The 21,703-nt window shown below is 52.7% G+C and overlaps 1 protein-coding gene across 2 annotated transcripts in view; it reads right to left on the bottom strand.

Annotated features, from left to right (window-relative positions):
• Positions 1-242: 242 nt before the first annotated feature.
• The window catches only part of SLC6A3 (solute carrier family 6 member 3), a 37,996-nt gene continuing 16,535 nt past the window's right edge, over positions 243-21,703 (bottom strand). The window contains exons 4-14 of one of the 2 annotated variants that reach the window (XM_036020291.1): positions 20,149-20,287; positions 18,799-18,933; positions 16,996-17,099; positions 15,169-15,293; positions 12,838-12,950; positions 11,457-11,585; positions 10,629-10,728; positions 7,780-7,880; positions 6,244-6,411; positions 5,555-5,626; positions 243-1,669 (exon numbers count right to left, since the gene is read on the bottom strand). In XM_036020291.1, coding sequence (XP_035876184.1) covers positions 1,646-1,669; positions 5,555-5,626; positions 6,244-6,411; positions 7,780-7,880; positions 10,629-10,728; positions 11,457-11,585; positions 12,838-12,950; positions 15,169-15,293; positions 16,996-17,099; positions 18,799-18,933; positions 20,149-20,287 — 1,210 coding nt within the window. In that variant the 3' untranslated portion in view covers positions 243-1,645. The remainder of the gene's footprint in view (positions 1,670-5,554; positions 5,627-6,243; positions 6,412-7,779; positions 7,881-10,628; positions 10,729-11,456; positions 11,586-12,837; positions 12,951-15,168; positions 15,294-16,995; positions 17,100-18,798; positions 18,934-20,148; positions 20,288-21,703) is intronic. The other variant, XM_028522969.2, reaches the window with a different exon arrangement.

Raw genomic sequence — 21,703 nt, 5'->3', positions numbered from 1 at the left:
TCGAGAGAGACAGGCAGGACAGTGCTGGGCTGGCCTGAGCAGTGGGTACCAGGGAAACAGCAGGTATGGGCCTTAGGTGGGGTCCAGGGTAAGCCCAGCAGACCTTCAGGGTCCAGGCTGTGCTCCCTCTGGGCTGGCAGGTGCTGGGTGAAGACCTCATGAGGGGGTGAAGCTGCGAGCCCAAGGCAGCTGGCCCAGAAAAACAAGGAGGTTGAGCAAAAAATGTGGCCACACAGCCATGGTTGTCTTTCCCGCATACATTTTTTTTTATTGTTGGTGATGCTGAGTATGGACACAGACAGACACTGACAACACTGGTTTTCTACACGGAGATTTCGATACTCCCCAAAAGGAGATGGCATACCTGACTCCTCTTGGCTACACGGATGACAACCTCCAGGGACAGGCCAGCGTTTCCCCTCCCCCCAGGCGGCAAGTTCCACAACCCCTGGGATCACAGTCCATGGCAGGGGATGCCGAGAGGGCTCTGCATGGCCAGCACGCACAGTGGGGCGTCTCTGCAGGACACAGAGCTGCACGGATCGTGTAGTCCACAGCCCAGTAGGTTGTGATGACCCACACGGCGCCTTCCGTCCAGGTGGGTGACCCTTGGCCAACGGCCTTCTCTTGCTTTTGCTAATATTCTCACAGACAACAACTGGAACAGGAAACAGGTTTTTAGAAACCAACCCTGCATTCTGAGAATTGGTTTTGATTCACAGGTAAATATGATTTTAAAAAGCCATTCCCTAACTTAAAAAGTGTTGTTATTGATGTGATATATATATGCCTGAGAGAAATAAAATTCTGGCGGGGTCTTGTTCCCAAGGTCACAGCTCAAGGCTGTGCCTGGTGAGGTCTTCAGGCTGCCTGCCTTCGTGTCTCTGCACAGTCAGGGCCCACCAGCTGGGGACGCACCCCTGCTCCCTGGGGGCATGCTTTCTCCCAGGGCCAGGGTCCACAGCGTGGTAACCATGAGCTGACCTGGGCCCACATCAGACAAGAACTGTGGCACCCACACAGATTCCACCGTGTTTGTTTTTCTTCGCTGCAAGGAAATAAACAGCATTCCCATCACACATGGGACCCTCACCCTTGGTGGCTCTGAATAGACTGCATGTGTCACATGAAGACACAAGCCCTCCCCGTTCCCCACCACTTGGTCACCCTTTGCACGGTTTCTTCCATTTCACCTTCTGCACAATTAGGCAAAATGCAATGTTTGGCTTTTTAAATACGAACAAAACAAATGACTCGGGAAGCTGTTGTGAGCACTGGGGCTCTCGCAGAGTGCGCCTCTAATTACTGTATTTCTTCCCGGCGCACAGTTGGAGCGAGACCTGTGCTCTGGACAGCGGCAGAGGGCTGGGGGAGCCGCGTGACATGAAGGAACACGATGTTTTCTACCTGCGGGAACGGGCACAGATCTACTAAGTTACACAGCGACACAGGACGGACGGCAGGTCCTCTCCCCGTGGCACGAGGGTGTAAACAGTCAGAAGATAAAGCTCTTGTGTGTTTCCAGTAAAGCAGAAGTTAAATGGTAGAGCAGCCCTCCTTTCCGTCCAAGCTCAGGTTTTCCATCTTGGTTTGTGTCTCTCCTGCAGTGGGACAGCTGCCCAGGGTCTTCCTTCTCCATTGCCCTCTATACCATGAGCCAGTGGCGTAGCTGTGAAGGAAACAGGGTTTATTTAGATGTGAACTGAGAAGCCAGTAACTGGCTGGTAGCTATGAGAGGTCTCAGCAGAGAGAATGGTGTGGATGCAGCCTGGGAGGCTCAGGGGGGCTGGGCCAGTGTTGTGCCTGTGGCAACCTAGACCTGGTGCTTATTAAACCTCCTGTAGATGAGTCATCACCATTTGACAAAGGGAAGTTGGGGAGCACAGCTTCAGCAACAGGCTGGCACATGGATCCAGTGGCCATGGTGGCCCTCAGCACTGTGCACTTAGTTGCCGGCCAAACTGCTAAGTGGCAGTTTGCACACCAGCAAATCTGGGGCTGATTTAAGATGTCATCCCCCACCAGCATGCATGTCACCTGTGATCCCCCCAGGCTCCCGTGGCTACTATCTGGGTGCCGCTGGTCCATCACAGTGAAGGGCTGCACCCTGCAGTTCCATGTCCTTGCTTGACCCCAACAGGTGCGGGAGCAGGCCTCATGACCGCTTAGGACAGATGAAATCGACAGGATGGCTATTTAGTCTTCTTGCAAATGTCATCGCCTATTATGCAGCTGGGAGTTCAGCCTATTTTTGAGCACAAGCCATTCTATCACTAAATGGTAAGAACCACACTTTTTAAGCATTTTCAAAACAAGAGCATGCAGAGCTTCTTTCTGACCCAGCCCAACCTGCCGCTGGTCCCGCTGCAGGGCTACCCTATCACCCACATCGGGGTGGGGGCTCCAGAGGGCCTGAGGTGACCAACCGGTGATGCCAGCACTGGTAGAGCCCAGATGCTCTGTGAGGGGAGCTGGTGGGCAAGGGGGGCCATGCCTGGGGCCCCAGCTCCAAGCCCCAAGCCTCTGTCCTGGCCACGGTCAGCAGCAGAAGGCAACCTTCTCTGGAGGAAGATGTGCTGAGGGGCATCTCAGAGCTCCCACGGATTAAGATCAAGCCATGAGTTCATGCATAAGGAGACTAGGAACATGGCTGCAGCCCACCCTGAGTGAGGTGAGAGCAATCAGAGACTTCAGACCCCATGGACCCCAGAGAGGGTGCAACTGTCAGATTACAGGGCAGCTACGTAAGACATGTTTTAAAGGCGACACCTGCAAGTTACAATTATGCACATTTCACAAGACATAGGCAGACATAATGCAGTGTCCAGGGATGAAGTGAAGGGAAACCGTCCGTCAGGTGGGACACAGTTGGGCAGCCACGAGGTGGAGGCCAGGTGGCGTAGCTGTGGCTCCCAGGCTGTGCCCATGAAAACTCTTTCCCGAGTGAGGGCGAAAGACGGCCATGTACAGACTTGCAAAGGTGTGGAAGTTTATCAGGAGACCTATTTTTAAGGGAATGTCTGAAGGATGTGTTTTTGAAAATCAAGTAAATGATCCTCAGAAAAAAAGATGTATGTGCCAAAAAGCATAAAGAACAAATAAACACTAGACATGCACGTTCATACAAGAGGATATTTCTGTACAAAATAGCAACAGTGATAACAACAACAACAATTATGTCTAATTTGTAGGTTAAAGAGACAGAAATGAGCTATTGGACACTAATAGCATATTATTCAGCAGAAGGAAGATTTAAATCCTTATAATATTCAGAATGGGGGTTGCAAATTGTTTAACTTTATACTTGAGCTGAAATATGCATGATATAATTCCAAGTACTACTATTAAAGGAATAGAATAAAGTCCTAAACATATACAAAGAAAAAAGTAGAATAAGAAAAAAATTCCCCTAAAATTAATCCATAAAAGGTAATAATGGAGAAAAATAAACATTGAAAATGGGACAAATAAAGTGAAAAAGACCAAACAAATCAAAACTTACAACAAGTATAAATCGATTAATCTGCCTGATTGTCAGAGTAAAACGTTCCAGGTATATGCAAGTTTTGAAAAAACAAAAAACAAAAAACACAACACCTTCATTCTAAGCTCATTACAAAGTTGAAAATTAAAAGTTTGCAGAAGATATTTCAGGCAAACTCAAAAGAAACCTAGTGCAGCTGTATTTGTTTCAGGCAAAAAGCACTTCAAGAGCAAAAGTATCACAAGGGAGAGAAGCCGGCGCAGGCTGCCAGGAAGATGTGATAACTCTAAACGTGTATCTACCCCAGAGAACCGAACGTATAAACAAAACTGGTACCACTGCAGGGGAAATTGGACAAATTTGCTATCACGGCAGGATATTATATAAACATCTGTTTGTTACTCATGGTCAAGCAGAGTTAAGTTAGCAAAGTTGTAGAAGGTTTGGAGAACAAGACATAGAAGCCTAATCTAATGAACAGAAGGAGAGCATTGTATCAACAATTAGAGATACACATAAATAAAAATTTAAATAATGATAAATATTAAAATTTGAATAAGTAATGTTGATAAGTGGATCAGATACTCACCCACAGACAAAATCTCAACACACTTCAAAGAAGAGCTAGCATAGGTGTCCAGGCACAAAGTGATTAATTTAGAAATCAATAACAAAAAGACACATGAAACATTCTCACACATTTGGAAATTTACAAGCAGACTTGAAGAAATCACAATAAATATTAAAATATGCTTTTAACTGAATAATAAGAAAAATGCTATTAAACGTTGTAGAATGCAGCATGCAGGGCATTTTGAGGGGAATTTCATAGCCTTGAAGGCTTATATCAGAAAACTGAAAGGCTGAAAATTAGTAGTGATCCAAGGTCTAAATTAAGATGTTGACAAAAGCATAACAGAGAAAACCCAAAGAAAGAAGAATGAAGAAACAATAAAGACTGGAGCGGAAATAAATGAGAGAGTAAGCAGAGCAAGAATAGGACCCTGCACCAAGGCATCTGCCCTTCAAACTGTGTATGAGAAAGTTCTCTGTCCCCACGCACCTCCCTCGTCCACGCCTGCCTGAAATCACGCCCTTAGGTGGTTTCTGAGTCAATGCGGCATCCAAGTCCTGGAGGGACTGGTGGTCCAGCACTCACAGCTGGCGTTGGTGCCCCGACTTGGCTCTCACCTGGTTTGGGGCTGTCTCAGGAGGTGATGAGAGCAGGAGTGCCTGCCAGCTCGCCTCCCCCTGACCAGCTATGTGTGGTGGTCCTCACCCTCTCCATGCTTCAGGGGCCCCCTCAGAGGGTGTGGGAGTTAAAATGTGTCACGTGTTTACTCTGTCTCTCAACAGTGTTTGGGCCCTTTCTGCAGCTGCTCCATGGCATGTGATAAATGCAGGTGGAAGCTCACGTGTGAGCAGTTGCCTCCCAGCTGTAGGGTGGGGAGAAAGAATAAATACTGCCACAGGCCTGGTATGACCCCTACTGTCTCCCACCTGGAGCCTCCTGTTGTCGTCCCCAGACACCCTGCAGCCCCTCCCCGATAGAGCGGCCTGAGTGACGCTGTCAAATGTCGTCAGATCGGGGCTCCATCAGATCCCAGCTCTAGACCCTCGGGAGCCTCTCGCCTCCTGCACGTGGCCTGGGCTGCTCCAGGTTTGTCTCCCCCCATCGTCCCCCAGTGGGGCATGTATCCTTTACTGATCCTACAGTTACCCTGCCCACCCCTCAGGGCCTTTCTCCCTGCTGTGTCCCCACCGGGAATACAGGCCCCTTGCTTCACACAGACGTCTGCTCAGATGCCACCTCCTTGGTGGGCCCCAAGTCATGCCCTACCCCTCTCCTGCTTTCTCTTTCCCCACATGCCCATCTGCATCCGATATACTTCATCTGCTGCCTGCCCCTCCTCAGGTCAGGGGTTTGCAGAAGGTGGTGTCAGGGAGCATTTGCTGAATGAATAAATGAGCCTCCCAGCTTTCTGAGAGCTGTGGTTCAGGGATAAGCCTTGTTCTCCAGACCCGTCTGCAATAGGTGAGGGGATGGTGGGGGGAGCGGCACGCACTCACCGTGAACTGGCGCACCTGCCCTCTGTCCACCAGCTGGTGCTCCTTCTCGGGGGTTATGGCATAGGCCACTTTCTAGGAGAGATGGAGAGACCGTGGGCACTGGCACATGCTCGGCGAGGTGACTAGGCTCCCCAGTGGGCCTGTTGTCAGCTGCAGGGGCTGACATCTGGGTCCCCCTAGACCCTGGAGCAGTTGCAGCACAAGCTGATAAGGCAGATGCTGGAGAATTCCTGTCTCCATATCAGCTTGTGGTGGGCTTCGAGTGAAAGTAAACAGCACTAGCTCCCACTGGCCTACATCGGGCCCCAGGGCACCTGAATCTTACATGCCACACAGGAGGAGAGGCATCTGCTTTCTGTCCCATTCAGCTCTAGGAAGCTGGCCTTCCTTCCACCTCCTGCCCAAATGGCCCAGGCCCCAGCGCCTAGACAGAGAACAGCTGCCCTCCTCGCTGGTCCTCCAGGGCCCATCTCTCAGCAGCTGCCATCTCTGACTCACTGAGGCCAGGTTTCCTCTCCGGTGTTGCAGTCCTAGGGGACCCTCCCACAGTCCCAGCTGCCTCGGGTACCGAGATTTTATGCAGTTTATGTGCGAGTTTGGCCAGCAGGAAGTGAGAGGCCACTTGATGTAGTTGGTGGCCTCATGATCAGGTGACTGGGAGGGGTAAGGGGTCCTGGCCGCATACGCACCTCCCGCAGAGACCCGGGCAAGCTATAGAACTTGTAGGCTGCGTAGATGGGCACCATGGACATGGAGGATGCTGCGATCGTCCACCCCAGCGCATTGGCCCACTCAGGGAAAACGTAGTCTCCATAGTGCGGGGGCCTGAAGGTCACGATGCTGACCACGACCACAAACTGAAAGCAAGGGCAGAGGTCATGCGGTGACATTCGGCTGGCAGACGGGTATGGGGATGTGGGCACAGAGGTGGAATGGAGCCAGAGAGTCAGGGCGATGGGTCTCCCAGCCACCACAGCTCTAGGGACCCCGGCCCTGCAAACCAGGGAACTCAGGCAGTGGGGCTGCTTCTGCAGCTGCCCTGTGAATCCTGAGCTGCTGTCACAGGACAGTGTTCTTGAGATGCACGTCCTCTCACTTCTTTCTGAGTTTGACTAGTGGGAATGCCCCCAGCTGGCCTTTGACAACCTCACACCTTGTCCCATCCAGGGGACCTGAGCAAGTAGAGCAGCCCAAGAACACCTCGCCTGTCTCTAGTTCACACATCCACAGCCTTCACCCTCTGGACTGCGGGGAGATGGATGTACTGGAGACGGGCCTCAGGCTGCCAGGAGGGGGAGACAAGCAGCTTCCGAATGTTCGGGCGTGGCTCTCTGAGAAGCACCGTATCAATGAACTTCTGAGCCTCTCTTTCTTTTTCACTCACTAGCCTTTGGGCTGGTCTGTGACAGGGTCTGCCTGAGCTGCCTGTCCATCCCAGGCCTCCCTCAGGTGACCACTGGGCTGGCTGGGGTGAGAGGAGAGCCAGGGGCCAGGGGGTGCTGGTCTCTCTGCACAGCTCCTAGGCTCCCCACTCAGACATGGACTTGGCCTTGAATGGCCACCTGGAGCCACCTGTTCAGACCTGCCAGGAGAGTTCAGGTGTCGAGAGCCATCGGGTCTCAGTCACAGCCACTCAGCCTGCTGCTGCAGTGTGCAGCGTGGAAGGAGCCACGGGCTGCCTGTAACGAATGCCGTGCCTGTGCTCGACTAAAACAGGCGCGTGTGGACTTGGCTCAGACAATAAAAGCCAGGCAGCTAGTGGACACGAGAGGTGCCCGTGCCTGAGGGCCCCCGGGGGCAGAGCTGTAGCAGAATCCACATCACTCTGCCCTCTGGACTGAGCACTTGTCTCCCCCGAAGGTCTAAATTCTATGTTGGTCCTCAAGGCAGGAAGTCAATAATCCCACTCATCTCAGGCCTTCCCTCTAATGCGGAGGGGTGGCCAAATGCAGGACACGTGAGGGCCTTCATTGTGGGAAGACCACCTTGCATGTGAGGTTTCTCAGTGGGTCTAATGGGGGTGGAGCATACCTTTAGGAGACCGGAGAGGATTTCTGGGACCAGCCTGCCCTTCCAGTCTCCAGGAAGCAGGGAACCCCCTCTCCAGCCTCAAGCACATTCACTCGCCCAAGTAACAACCTGCCTGCGGCCACCACCACTGACCCTGGGGTAGGCTTGAGAGCTGGGGCAGAGCAGGAACCTTTGCGTGGCCTTTGGGTCCTTACCAGGAGGAAGCAGGGGCTGACAAACTTCCAGCACAGCCGCCAGTAGAGGCTGGGCCGCTGCCCGGTCATCTGCTTGATGTCATCGCTGAACTGCCGCACGCCTGGGAGAGCCAAGTGGTGAGGTCAGTACAGCACTTTCCCCAAGACCCAGGCAAGCACCTTGGTCCGCACGGACCCCCAGCCCACCCCAGGGGACTTCAAGCTCAGGCTGCCTCCTGTAGGGACCAGCCCCACCCCAGACTGCCTAGTGGTCTTGCTGACCAGGGGTCCCCACACATGTCCCCCATGGTGACACTGAGTGACCTTTGCTCCTCAATACTAAGGGCCACTCAGGGAGATCCATGGGAAGGCAGCCACTCTGCCTGACCGCTGTCCACCCTCTGCTCACCTCAGGTCCTCCCCCCCATGTCCCACAGCTGTGTCTGCCCGCCTGCTGCAGTCACTGCTTTTTCTCTTAAAAATCTGTGGTAAATATGTACTTTACCATCCTAACCATCTTTAAGTGAACAGTTCTGTGGCCTTAAGCACAGTCACATCACTGTGCAGCCATCACCTCCATCGATCTCTAGGATTTTCCCATCTTCCCAAACTGAGGCTCTGAACTCATTAAAGAGTGGCCCCCTCACCCTCTCCCCCAGCCCGGGTTGCCACCCTGCTGCTGCCTGTCTCTACGCATGTGACAACTCTAGGAACCTCCTTGAGTGAACATGCACAGGATTCTCCCTTTTGGGACTGATTTATCTCAGTCAACACAAAGTCCTCTAGGACCATCCCTGTGGTAGCCTGGGTCGGGATTTTCCCTTTTTAAAGGGTGAATAGTATTCCATCACTGTACGTATAAGCATCATTGTTAAATAAAAGCTATTACTAGGTGACCAGTATTTTCTCCAGGAGATCCTAAAAGAGGAGTTTCCTGCCCTGCATTTAGCCTGGGCTCTGGTCGTACTGCTGTGGCTGGTTTGCTGAGCTGCTTGTGCAAGTCTCATAGGCGCCACATGTGGGGACATATCAGAAAGGACCTCGGTTCAGAATTCCCTCTCACACTCCAGTCCCATCATCAAAATCCTGGACGTGAAAATGGACCCGGGGGCAAAGAAGAATGGAGAAGGACAAACCCAAAGGCCAGCAAAGAGGGGAGTGTCCGCTTGGGGCCCCACAGCCCCTCCGGACTCAGCCCCAGGAGCAGGTCCAGGGTGACCCTGCCTGGCACCGGGCCATCAGCGCTGAGACCCACAGGGCCCCTTGGTGCACCAGTAGGTCAGTGTATTCTGAGGCAGGCTTTGTTTTACTATATTAGACGGATGTGAATTGCTTTTGGAGGAATGATGCAGATCTCTGTCTTCTGAGGGTTTGGGGAGCAGACTTGGGGAGCAGACAACCACTGTCCAGCCAGGTTCCCTCCAGCCTCCACCAGCAGTGGGTTCATGGCTGTGGGTGAAGCTTGAAGCTTCTCTCGCTCTGTGAGGTGTTATTTTGGGGATAGGGGAGTGATGACGAGGTATTGATTCAAGGTGCCAATGAAAATACAATATTTCCTTCAATATTTCTCTGTTGAATGGGAATTCAATATTTCCTTTTTCTGTAGAACAAATATAATTGAAAAAAATGTTCTCAAGATGCAACTGTCAGTTAAGCCTCTCAAAGCCTGGAAATGTTAATAAACTGTAGTTTCCATGGCTCCGAGACAGAGAATATGACCCCCTCTGTGAGATGAGGGGGGTCACATAAGTTGGGGTTTGTGCAACATCAGGTCTTTAGCTTTAGTACATAGGTGTTCGGATCCATGAGCCTATTTCCCTCAAAGACACCTGATCAGGTGAGCTGGGTTGGCACCATGGTCCATTTTATGGGAGAGAAAACTGAGAGAAGAAAGGCGGGTGGCCTGCCCAGGCCAGCACCTGGGGGAAGGGCAAAGCCTCCTCCAGGGTTTTCTGATGCTGTTAAATGATGCTTGGTCTCCATGCCAGGATGGATGGAAGGCCATGGCTGCAGACTGGGGCCAAGCCTCATCTGGGGGTCACCTGCTGACCAGCAGGCCCCCAGCCTTGTGGGACTCACAGTTCTAACTTATGAAGAAGCACCTGGACCTAGGAGGGCTTGGAGTCAGGTGAGCAGTGATGCCTTTGGTGGGTAAGGAGTTCTGTGCTGTAGGAGCTGATGCATGAGCAGGGGCACCTTGAAACACAACGACTGATGAGGAGCCTTTGTTAATCATGTTCTCTGACAAGGAACAGACTCAGCTTGTTTCTCTGGTATCTTGGGGGCTAGTGACCTCCTGGTTAGCTGGACACAGACCTCGCCTCCACCAGCGCTAGTGTTCCAACATCCCAGGAAACCATTCTTTCTTAAGAACCAATTAGAGCATCTTTTTTTAAAAAAATGTTTTAAAGATTTTATTTATTTATTTTTTTAGAGAGGGAAGGGAGGGAGAAAGAGGGAGAGAGAGAAACATCAATGTGTGGTTGCTGGGGGTCATGGTCTGTAACCTAGGCATGTACCCTGACTGGGAATCGAACCTGCGACACTCAATTAGGGCATCTTAATAGCATAATTAAGTGGCCACACTGAATCCCTCTGACCAACATAAGGATTTTGGGGTACCATCCAGACTGTCTTCATTAAGCCGATGGAATAACGGTTGCCAAGCTTCTCATCTCTGTGTTGCTGTGGTCACCACAACTTAGCACCCTAGAGCTAGTATTCATTCCTTTACAAGGCAGCTTTACCAGAAAGGAAGCGACATGGCAACAAAGCGAGAGGCAGCCAGCCCTGCCAGTCACAGAGACAGCACGGAAGCTAGCTCTCCCACTGGTGAAGCTCACCAGCCCCCAGGAAAGGCTTGTCCTTACCGTAGAACCAGGCTACCCCGATGGCCTCGATGAGCACGCCGAAGAGGATGGATGTGCCAGCTGCAAAATGGTCCAGCAGTGTGAAGACGTAGATGCCACCCTGGAAGAGAGGGGAGCGCCTGCCGAACCCCGCATGTCCGGTGTGGCATGCCCGGCTGGAGAAAGCCTCACCCATGCAAGTGCTTTTCCCAAAACATAAACCTGGCCTCTGGGTTCAGTTTACAGACAGATTCTGTTTTACCCCCTATAAAGTCTGATTGGAGTCACAGAAATTCAATCCACCCGCAACTTCTTAGGAACACGTCTATTACCAAAAAAAATAAAGATGACCTCTTCCCCTTTCTCAGGGCTTCAGGTGCCATTAGAAATGAAATCAACCAAATGCCAAACTTGGCAGGGCCTCTATGGGGAAAGGAGGTGACCTGGGTGCCCTGCACCCCGAGGACTGGCCTCCCTCCAGCCCCACAAATCCAGCAGGAGGGAGGCTGAATCAAGGGCACCTCCCAGGGAGCTGTCCAGGTGCTGAAGTAACACCAGACCAAGTTCCACTTGTGCCGTAGCTACTCCATGTGACCATAGCTATTCTGTGTGACCATAGCTACTCCATGTGACCACAGCTACCATGCATGTGACCACGGCTACCCTGAGGGTGACCACAGCTACCCTGACTGTGACCACAACTACCTGAATATAAGTCGAGGGTTGTTTTTTTGTGGAGATGCAGCTCTTAGAAAAGCTGTGACTCTGTCTGGCCCGACAGCACCAGCCTTGCCACCCAGTGCCAAGTGCTAATGAGACATCATCAGGTGAAACTGAGTCTATACGTACATTGGTGACGCAGAAGAGGGAGAGGAGGAAGGTGGCCAGGACGATGAAGAGAGTGAAGAGCTCCCGGTGCCTGTGCAGAAGCTGGAACTCATCAATGAGCCCGGTGATCACTGACTCCATCCCGCCCATCTGCAGCCAACACAGAGCAGGGGATGTGCTGGGGGGTCACTCGGCACCACATCCTGGTGCGATTTACATGTCATTCATGGATGTTCTCCTGGAAAATGGACACGGAGTGGGAACTGCATGGTGTCCAGGGTGCAGAATGCCTTAAGGACAAGACAGTCCTTGAGTGGGCTTCTCTTATGGCACGGCCACTAGGGAGAGAAGACTGGGGGTGGACACTCGGTCCACTGGTGGTGACTTTCCAGACACTACAAAGTCCTGATGTGGGGAGAGAGGTGCTGTATGGCTAACACGCGAACCCTTCCTGACTCTGAATGTCATGATGCAATGTTGTTCACGTCACCCTGACTATCCTGGGACCCTTGTTGTCCCACTCTGTCGAGACCACCTCCCCTAGGAAATGCTGTCACAACTGCATCCCCACCAGACATGCTGTCCAAGGATGTGGTCCACCCCGAGGGGCTAGTGACTGGACTGGTGGGAGAGGAGGTGGAGAGCTATGGAGCATGACCAGTGTTCTCATGGGGAGGGTCTCTGTACTTTGTAGAAAGCTCAGGTGAACAAGGCCAGTCACGAGGACCTTGAGGTCTGAGCTCTTGGGCATGAGCAGGCAGTGGGGACACAGACTGAGGGAGTCTAGGAGGCCCAGGGATGAACAAGGGCCTAATGTCTGCCCTGTAGCATACACCACACACACACGCACACACATATGAAGAGCCACATATAAGACATGCAGTGGGCAGGCCTGGGCTGTGGCTGGAGACTGCTGTTGTCCTACCCTGCAAATGCAGCCATCCCTCCTGGGGGCAAAGGGGTCACGGAAAGTGATGAGTCATGAGGAACCTGCCTTAAGTGTGCGGTCATGTCACCTTATTTTCCTGTGCAGCCCTCTTGCTCCGTGTGTGTTTAGGGTCCATGGAGGCTCAGGCAGAGGGTGCAGCTGGTGACCCCAAATGAAAAAAGAAGGGGTGCGTTGGTCCAAACACCCTATCCCAGGAAAGGGTATTTGAGCTCTTGGGCATGAGCAGGCAGTGGGGACACAGACTGAGGGAGTCTAGGAGGCCCAGGGATGAACAAGGTGGGCCTTGTTCCACAAATAATCCACAAATAATCATGGGACCCCCTCCCTGCCACCCATGTGGGGCTCTGTGTGAGAACAGAAACTTTAGGGGACCCCGGGGAGCATCTGAGGCTGCAGATGAGCCTGGCTGTTGTGGGCGGAGTCCTGGGCACAGAAAATGCTGATGTCACTCACAGCGCTGTCGATCCCCAGGGTGAGCAGCATGATGAAGAAAACCACAGCCCAGGCCGAGGACAGCGGGAGCGTGGCGAGCGCCTCGGGGTAGATGATGAAAATCAGCCCTGGCCCTGAAAGCAGAACCTCTGGTTGCCACCGAGTGTCGCCTCAAATGTCACTTCATGTCTACACCTCCTTCCCTGCCCCTGAGAGGCCAGCTCAGCCCTTTTCAAGTGCCTTCAGATTTAATAGCACAAAATCTTTCCCATCACTGCCTCTCCTGTCCTTCCTCCTGTGAACTTGGCGGACACCCAGCTCTGGACTCTAGAGAATGGAAACCCAAAACCAGTGGAGACTGATTCACTTGTCCCATCATCCCCAGTGGCCCTGCTGCTCTCCAAATCACTCCTGTCCCCCGTCTGTGGGGGCCTGGGGGAGGAGATGGAGGAGCTATGGGGTTCTGCCTGCCTGTGTCCCTGAGCACGCAGTGACCACCTGGGGTTGGCCTTCCTGAGCAGGTTGCAGGCATACACACACACGCATGCTCACACACTTGCACTCACTGTGGTTCACGAGCGCTATGTAGTAAATATTTTCTGTGCTGTGAAGTATTCTAAATGTGCTCTTTAAAACCACAGACTGAACGCAGAGACCACATTCACGAATGCTCTGTGGTGTGCTGCTGGGAAGGGGCGTGCTCCTGTGCACACGCCAGCGCTCCGTGGATCAGCCCCTTTTACAACATCCTGGGACTGGTATTGCTGGGTCAGGACAAGCGCTGTAGGCAACCACACCTGCTCCTCATCCCAGGTGGGATCTGGGTAGAGGTGAATGAACACTGTGGGCTTGGACAAAGAGGGGGATGGAAACAGCAGGACCCACCTAAGATGAAATGCAGCTTGGCCTCGGATGATCCAAAGTAAAAAATATTCCCACAGGAAGCTGGCAACTGACCATTTTCATGGTCGATTTTAGAATACACTCACACTTAGCTGACTAGCACTGCCCACTGAGCCTCTGCTTACAGAGGCACCTTACAGCTTTTTTGATTCTCCCAGTCCTCAGTTGGCCTGGGAGAATCAGGAACCAGCCAGGAACAGGGGGCACTTACGGCCCTTCTAGGGGTTGGGACAAAGGCCAGAGATGGGCCAAGCTCCCAGAGGCCCTGTGGCCCCTGGGGTTGGGCTGGGCTCGCTGATTCCCAAAGGCCCATGTTAGGGGCACCTTTTCCAATGCAGGGCCAGGGGGTGGCTCTTTGAGATGCTCTGAGGTCTAAAAGCCATAAACCCAGGAACCCAGAAACACATCCGTCAGCTCGGATGAACTAATGTCAACACCCTCACCTTGCATTTCTGGGCCTGAGTTAACATTTCACACTTTTTTTTTGAGAATTAGAACCCTAAATGACATTTACTTTTCTTGTCATGCAAATGCATAGAAAATGTTCAGCTTGATTTTCAGGGGTTAATAGAGATTTTTGCAAGTTATTGCTATTTATCATAATAAAGGGCAAAAAGAACGGTGAAGGTGCATAAATGCAAGTGAGTAAATTTCACTGCTCGGTACTTATTTGCATTATGCTCCCATTCTCCCGCCTTTATTACATTTTTTTTCCTAGAGGATAGACTATGGACTTGAAAGCATGGGGAGATTTCACCCCAGCCCCCTTTTTTCTCTGTAGTTTCAGAGGGGTTGTTTTGGATCTGGGAGTCTTTGTGTCCTGTTTTCAGAGTGGGGGCTTAATATTCAGCTCTCTGGGAACTGGATGGGACGATGAGGCTGCCTGGCTGACAGCTCAGGGCACAGGCGAGGTGGGTCCTCTGCTTCTTCCTCCCTGAAAGGTCACTGACTCGAGTAAAATGACCCAGGAAGCTCAGTCGGTGGCACTCACAGGGCTTTTCTGAGGCAAAGGAGCAGCCCCAGCAGAGGAGGGGACTTCCCAGCCATCAACAGAAGGGGGAATCCTTCAAACTCAGGGCAAACTAGGTGACCCCTCACCACTCACCTGCAAAACAGTTCTGAAGGGAGGGGCGGGGATGCAGCAATCTCAAGAGACCTGGAGCCTGTACTGATCTGACCCAAGGCTGCCTATGCCATGGTGTCTAACATGAACTAGAACTAAGCAGACCCCCACGAGCCCAGGGGACTGCAGCAATCAGAGTCCCCCCTCAGCACCCGCATCTGTGCCCAGTCTCCCAGCTTTCCCTGCCTGGTGACCATTTAGGTCAGCAACTCTTACGGTACCAAGGCCTGTGCACCTCCCCCTCAGTTTGCAGGAAAACACATTTTGAGAACTGACCTAGAACAGGTGGAGGTGTGGGGGTCCCAGCCTACCCTCGGGGGACTCACCATCCTTGGCCACATCCCCAATGGGCACATTGTGTTTCTGGGCCATGTACCCCAGGAAGGAGAAGACCACGAAGCCGGAGGAGAAGCTCGTCAGTGAGTTGACTGAGGTGGTGATGATGGCATCTCTGTGAGAACAAGACACCCCTTCCCAGCACTGGAGCCACTTCAGTTTCCAGTCATCATCCTCAATTTACTATGCCTGTTTCTCAGTGTGCATGGCCAGTCCCTCCTGCAGCCACAGAGCCTGTCCCCCAGCTGCCCTGCCGGTGGGGAGGGGACCTCCCATCCGGGACCTCCTGGCTATAGGCTCTGGGCATGTCCCTCGGGTGACCAACCACCATGTTTTCCTGGGACTGAGAGGTTCCTAGGACAGAAGACGCAGTGCTGAAGGCAAGAGAGTTCCCACCAGCAACGCTGGGGCTCTGGGTGGACAGAACAGATAGCCACAGGGGTCCCCACCTGTGCTGAGGGGACTGTCAGGCAGGGGGCACCTTGTTCAAATGCAGGCTCTGACAGGGTGGGTCTGGTGGCCCCAGATGACGTGTTTTCCTGCTGCTCCTGGGGGGGCTGGTGCTAGAGGAGACCCTACTCTGAGGGCTAAAGGAGAGCAGGGGAGGATGGGGTGGGTCAGCCCTTCTGGGAGCCCCAGGAGAAGGACACTTCAGGGTGCCCTGGCCTAGGGCGCACAGGTGGGCTCCGGCAGGGCTGTCTCAGGGACTGCCATCCAGAGTTCCCCCTTTGTGTGACCCTGGCAGTGGTCTGTCTGGTCCTTTTGCTCTGCACACTATCTGTGTGTCTTTACCACAGTTTATCCTCGGGATATGAAAGAATATAAACAAGAGCCTGTAAAGGTCAAAGAACGCAGGTCCCAGATAAATTCTGTTTCTGTTTTTAGAAGGATTTTGGTTCCAGCATATGGCTACAGGTAAGACCGGCCATTCTAGCCTAGGAGACACAGCCGAGGTGGGTACACGGTGCTGCCTCTTTCCTGCTTGTCCTGATGCTGGTTCACCTGGGTGCCTCTGCATAGGGTCCAGGACACCCTCCAGCACCCAGACTCCCAGGTGCAGACGGGGGGGCAATGCGCAGGTGCTTCACTGTGGGGAGGTCTGGGGAGAAGCCTGACCCTGGGCTTTGGGAGGAGGAGTGAGGCAGGGGTGGGTGAGGGGCAGGGGTGGGTGAGGGGCAGGGGTGGGGCCTCAGGGGAAATCTGCGGCTCCTGGAACCTCAGAGGTTCCCTCACAGGAAAGTGATACACACCTTCGTGTGTGTTCAATACTTCCCTTAAAACAAGAATCAACATTTTGCCTGTAGCTATGCCACTTTAATTTCCACTTAAAAAGCCATTTGGTGTGAACCAAAGGGTCACCAGTTTGAGCCCCAGTCAGGGCACATGTCTGGGTTGTGGGCCAGGTCCCCAGTACAGGGTACTCGAGAGCCAACCACACATTGGTATTTCTCTTCCTCTCTTTCTCCTTCTCTTCCCTCTTTCTCTAATTTATTTTTAGAGAGGGAAGGGCGGGGGGAGAGAGAGAGAGAGAGAGAGAGAGAGAGAGAGAGAGAGAGAGAAACATCAATGTGTGGTTGCTGGGGGTTATGGCCTGCAACCCAGGCATGTACCCTGACTGGGAATCGAACCTGCGACACTAATAAAATCTTTTTAGAAAGCCATTTGGCTAAGAGGTTTTACATGCACAGCCTATTTTTCCCCTTTCCCCCCTTTCAACCAGGGACATATTATGACACCCCCACCCCTATATCAGCGATGCCCCCTTGATTTTGCAGATCCTCTTATGGGAGGGGATGGGACAGGAGCTCATAACCTACCTGTAGCAGTTGTTGGTGAATTTATTGTAACTGGAGAAGGCGATCAGCACCCCAAACCCAACGCCCAGTGAGAAGCAGATCTGGGTAGCAGCGTCGATCCACACCTGCAGCCAGAGGGGAGGTGAGCGGCTGTTAGAGATAATTGCGGGGAGCGAGCGCCAGCTGTCACAGGCAATTGTGTAAAGACCAAGGCCTCAGCTCTCTGTCCTCCCTGCCTGGGTCTCCGGCTGAGAGACCTCCAGCTTTGCGGAACAGAGTGGAATTTAAACTCAACGTCATTATCAACAAGCAACTGGCATCAACAACATGATCAGAGGCAAATGCACCTCATAGAATAAACCTTCCTGTGTCACTGCAGGGCCTGAAGGAGCGGGAAGAAAAGCAGACTGCATCTTTGTGCATTATTTGCAATTTCCCTTGGAATATCAGTATCATTTCCCCATTCAACCACAGTTAATCCATTATGAATTAATGCTGGCGTCTGTTTTGCTTCCTCCTGCTTGCTGCCTGGAGTTGTGGTCCAGGGCCTCTGCTGCATTTCCTCTCTCTTTGGTTGTTCAGCTGCCTCTTCCTTCACACTCATGGAGCATGTGTCTGCTGTCATGGCGTCACCTCCTGTCTTTGCATGGCTCCTAGTCAATGTCACACTGCTGTCCTCACCTTATAGGCTTGAGGTGTTGTGTTCAAAGAGACTTCCTCCTATGGCTCCTGCAGCAACTTTCCCTCCTGGGGCTTCCTAGGGGCCTGGAGCCACGATGGTCCTCCCTGCTCACCCACTCCCTTCCATTTCTGCCTCTGGGCTGCTTCCTCCTGAGTGCTGATGAGCCCCACACCTGCCTCTCATTGCAACCAAGCAGCATAAGGCAGCCACCTTCCAAAGGGCCCCTTGTCTCCAGCCTGGAACTTTCTCCTCTGTCCATATGCTCCCTCCACAGCTAGTTGAGCTTCCCTGGGTGACTGTTGGAGCCCCACCCTCTGCCTAATCTAGTCCACCTCAATTGGCAACAAGCCCCTTTCTAAAGCTGCCACTCTCATTACCCCTACATCCACCCACCGGTGGCCACTGCCATTTCTGGGCTGTCCCCCTGCAATGCCACCCCCTCTCTCTCTTCCTTGGGAGACCCCTCTCCCACGGCCTGGCCAAGCCTCCTCTCCTCAGAGAACTGTCTCCAAGTATTTCTTCCTTTGCTGAAGAAATCTACGGCCCAGCTCTGGACTTAGTTTTTGATGTGATGTGACCTAGATCATGCTCTTGTGCTCTGGGCACCTGGAGAGTTTCACCAATGAGGTATGGCTTTCTGAGGAGGGAGCCTTGGTTCCTGGGATGCTGGCAGGCAGGTCCCAGCCTTGCTGGGCTGATGAACATGGAGCTGGAGCTCAGGGCTGCATTCCAGGCAGGTGGCAAATCTCTCTGGCCCAGACTGGGCAGCCCCATTGGTGCTTATCCAAGGAACCCAAGAACACCCCTCCAGGATGCGGGCTAGGGAGAAGAGCAGCCTTCACTCTATCCCTGCAGAGACCCATCAGGTGACCTGCTCCCTCCACTGCCTTCTGTGTTCCATTCGGCTTCCCTCTATGCCCATACCAGACAGTGAACTCTCCAGTGGGGTCAGGTGTGCACATTGTCCTGCAGAGCCTCGCATGCAGCAGGGCAGCCAGCACCTGCTGGACTTATAGGGTGAATGAGAAATTCCAGATGACCTGCTGCTTTTGGGATCTCCGGCCCCCTAAAAGAGGGCCCCCCTGGCACCATGCCCATCAGTCCACATAGACCGCAGGGCCTCGAGCAGTGGGCATACTCACCGACGCCTCACAGAGCCGATGGAAGTCAACACTCAGGTATGCTCTGATGCCATCCATGGCTCCAGGAAGAGTAATTCCTCGTAGAAGCAAGGCGAAAAGGACCATGTATGGCATGGTGGCCGTGATCCACACAACCTGGGGAGAAGACAGCGTCACCAGGCTGCACAGGCCACCTGCTGGCAGAGTGTGGCCACAAGGTCACCATGATGGTTTGTGTTAAGAGAGAGGTGGCCTTTGATTGGGAAGCCCAACATCCCAAACATTCATAGGACGCCAGCTCAGCAAATGCTCACTGGGGTGAGACTGTAAATGCCTTCTATCCTGTGCGTCTTTCCCAGGGATTAAAAGAGGACAAACAATTTGGCAAGGCAGGAACATTCCTGTTCTGTATTTAGTCTGTCACAGTGTGAGTAAGCAGGAGTGGCTGAAATTTCTGATGCATGAGATGTGAGCACATTTCACTGATTGTGCAAATGTGCACCAGGATTCTGTGTGAAGGATGGGTTCCGGGCTGCAGGGAGGGGAAGAAAAGTGCTGTCATGAACAAAAGATTCCATGTGTTGGTGCTTGACTACATGTGCTATTACAAGTGATGAACACATTTTGGTCAAAATCGCTTTGGGTGTCCAGATAATAACCAAAATACTTTCATCAGCAAAAAACAATTTATGTTGTGCTTGTCTTGATGCTGGAAACACTCTGCTGTGGGTGCCTTCCCTGTGACATCGTTCTTCAACCATAGTCATGTGCTGACTCCCCAACCCAAACATGGCCACCTATCCACTTCCCAACCCAACCACAGCCCCCTGTCCACTTCCTAGCCCAACCACAGTCACCCCTCTACTCCACAGTTCAACCATGGTCCCTCTCCACTCCTCAGCCCAATCACAGCTGCTTCACCACTTCCCAACCCAACCTCGGTCCACCTGTTCACTCTCCAACCCAGCCATGGTCACTGTCCACTTTCCAACCCAACCGCAGCCCCTGTCCACTTCACAACCCAACCATGGCCTTCTGTTTACTCTCTAATGCAAACATGGCCACCTGTCCACTCCCCAACATAATCACAGCCACCTCTGTCCACTCACCAACCTAACCTTGGTCCACCTGTCCACTCCCCAACCCGACCACTGCCACCTGTTCACTCCCCAGCTCAACCACAGCTACCTGTCCTCTCCCCAACCCAAACGTGGCCTCTTTGTCTACACCCCAAACCAAACATGGGCTCCCTGTCCACTCCCGAGTCCACCACAGCCACCCCTCCACTCCACAACCCAAACATAGCCCCCCTGTCCACTCCCCAACCATGGCCGGGTGTCTACATCCCAGTTGGTGAGGCTGCAGCCTCACCTTCCCAGAAGTCTTCACTCCCTTCCACAAGCTGAAGTAGAGCAAGACGATGACCAGCACGAGGCAGGATGTGAGCTGCCAGCGGGGAGGGCCCAGGTCGTTGATGCCGTGGCTCTCGTGGAGGTGCAGCACGCCACGCCTGGAGGGAAAGAGTGCATGTTTCTCCTTGGGGACTTACTCATAAAGCTGCTTCTAGGACACTGCACATGCTGGTGTGCACCTTAAACATTTCAAGTTGCTTTGAGAATTAGCACTTTGTCTGCACTGGTCAATTCCCTTCCCCAAGACTAAAAATTCTTCTTGTTTTAGTTGTGTGAAACCCCACAAACACTTCAGAGGACAGGGCACTGCAGATGCTGTCAGCTGGGGAGAAGAGCCAGCAGGTACCAGTGTGGCATAGGACAGTCACACTAGTCATGCCAGGATGCTGCAGAGCATAGGGAAGGGTAGGTGCCTCCTAACAGCAGGCACATGGTGGGATGATGAAAGGATGTCTGGGTAAGGTGGTTTGGGGCTGAAATGCAGAAATTTCTGGAATGTAAGTGGCCTGGAGGACCAAAAGTGATGGCCTGGGGTGTTACCAGCCTTAGCAGGGCTGTAACCCTTGCACTTCCTGCTGCATTCTTTCTTCAGGTGTATTTGTTGTCATGGTCCTTGGATCTGGATAATGGAGCATGTGGGGTGTGCCAGTCATGCACTGGGCTTTACCTGCCCTGCATGTTGGGTGCCCAGTGCAGCCGCCCTGCCCTTTTACAAACAAGAAACCCAGGAACTGAGGGTAAGAACTCTCTCCAACCTGAAGTCAGCCAGCAGCAGAGCCAGGACCTGGACCCGGACAGCCTGACTCTGAACCCGTGCTCTTCTGGGGGAGGGGAGCTGGCTGCCATGGAAAGAGAGTGAAGAGTCTCCATTCTGACCATGAGAGACTGACGCTGTGCCAATTAGAAAGCTGGACAAAGTACACCAAATGAGTGTTTGCAGATGTGGGACTAGTACAGGGCCGAGACTCCTCGGAGAAGGGAAGTGATGAGGTGAGCCCTGCAAGACCTCACTTCCCCTCTGGAGGCACCTTCCCAATGGCAGACGGGGGTCCTGAGTGCAGCATGGGGTCTTGCTGTGTGAAGGACACAGTGACAAAGTCTGAGGTGCTGGAAAAGCTCTCCACCAGGGCCCACTGACTCAGCCACAGGGTGAGAGTCTGCAGGTCTCAGAGCTCACACAGGGTTGAGGACCACTGACCTCCCCCTAGTCAGGACAGGGGGCTTGCTGATCACATGGAGAGTTTAGTGAACTCTGGAAGGCCATTTCAGTAGAGGGGATAAACATTCCTGAAACAAAGGTTTCCCCAGAAGCATTTCAACAAGGTGCAGAAGGAGAAAACTGTGGCACAAGCAAATTAACTCCCTATCAGAGCAAATCCAACACACATTAAAGGAAGACTGCAAAATCTAAATAGCACAAATATAAAAATCACCAAGTCTAGCACTGATATAAAAGTTTACAGACATAACAAGAAGCAAGAAAATGTGACCTACAGCCAGGAGAAAATTGATCC

The sequence above is a fragment of the Phyllostomus discolor genome, chromosome 3 (genome assembly GCF_004126475.2).
Source record: "Phyllostomus discolor isolate MPI-MPIP mPhyDis1 chromosome 3, mPhyDis1.pri.v3, whole genome shotgun sequence".
NCBI lineage: Eukaryota > Metazoa > Chordata > Mammalia > Chiroptera > Phyllostomidae > Phyllostomus > Phyllostomus discolor.
This window is presented reverse-complemented; position numbering and strand designations above follow the sequence as displayed.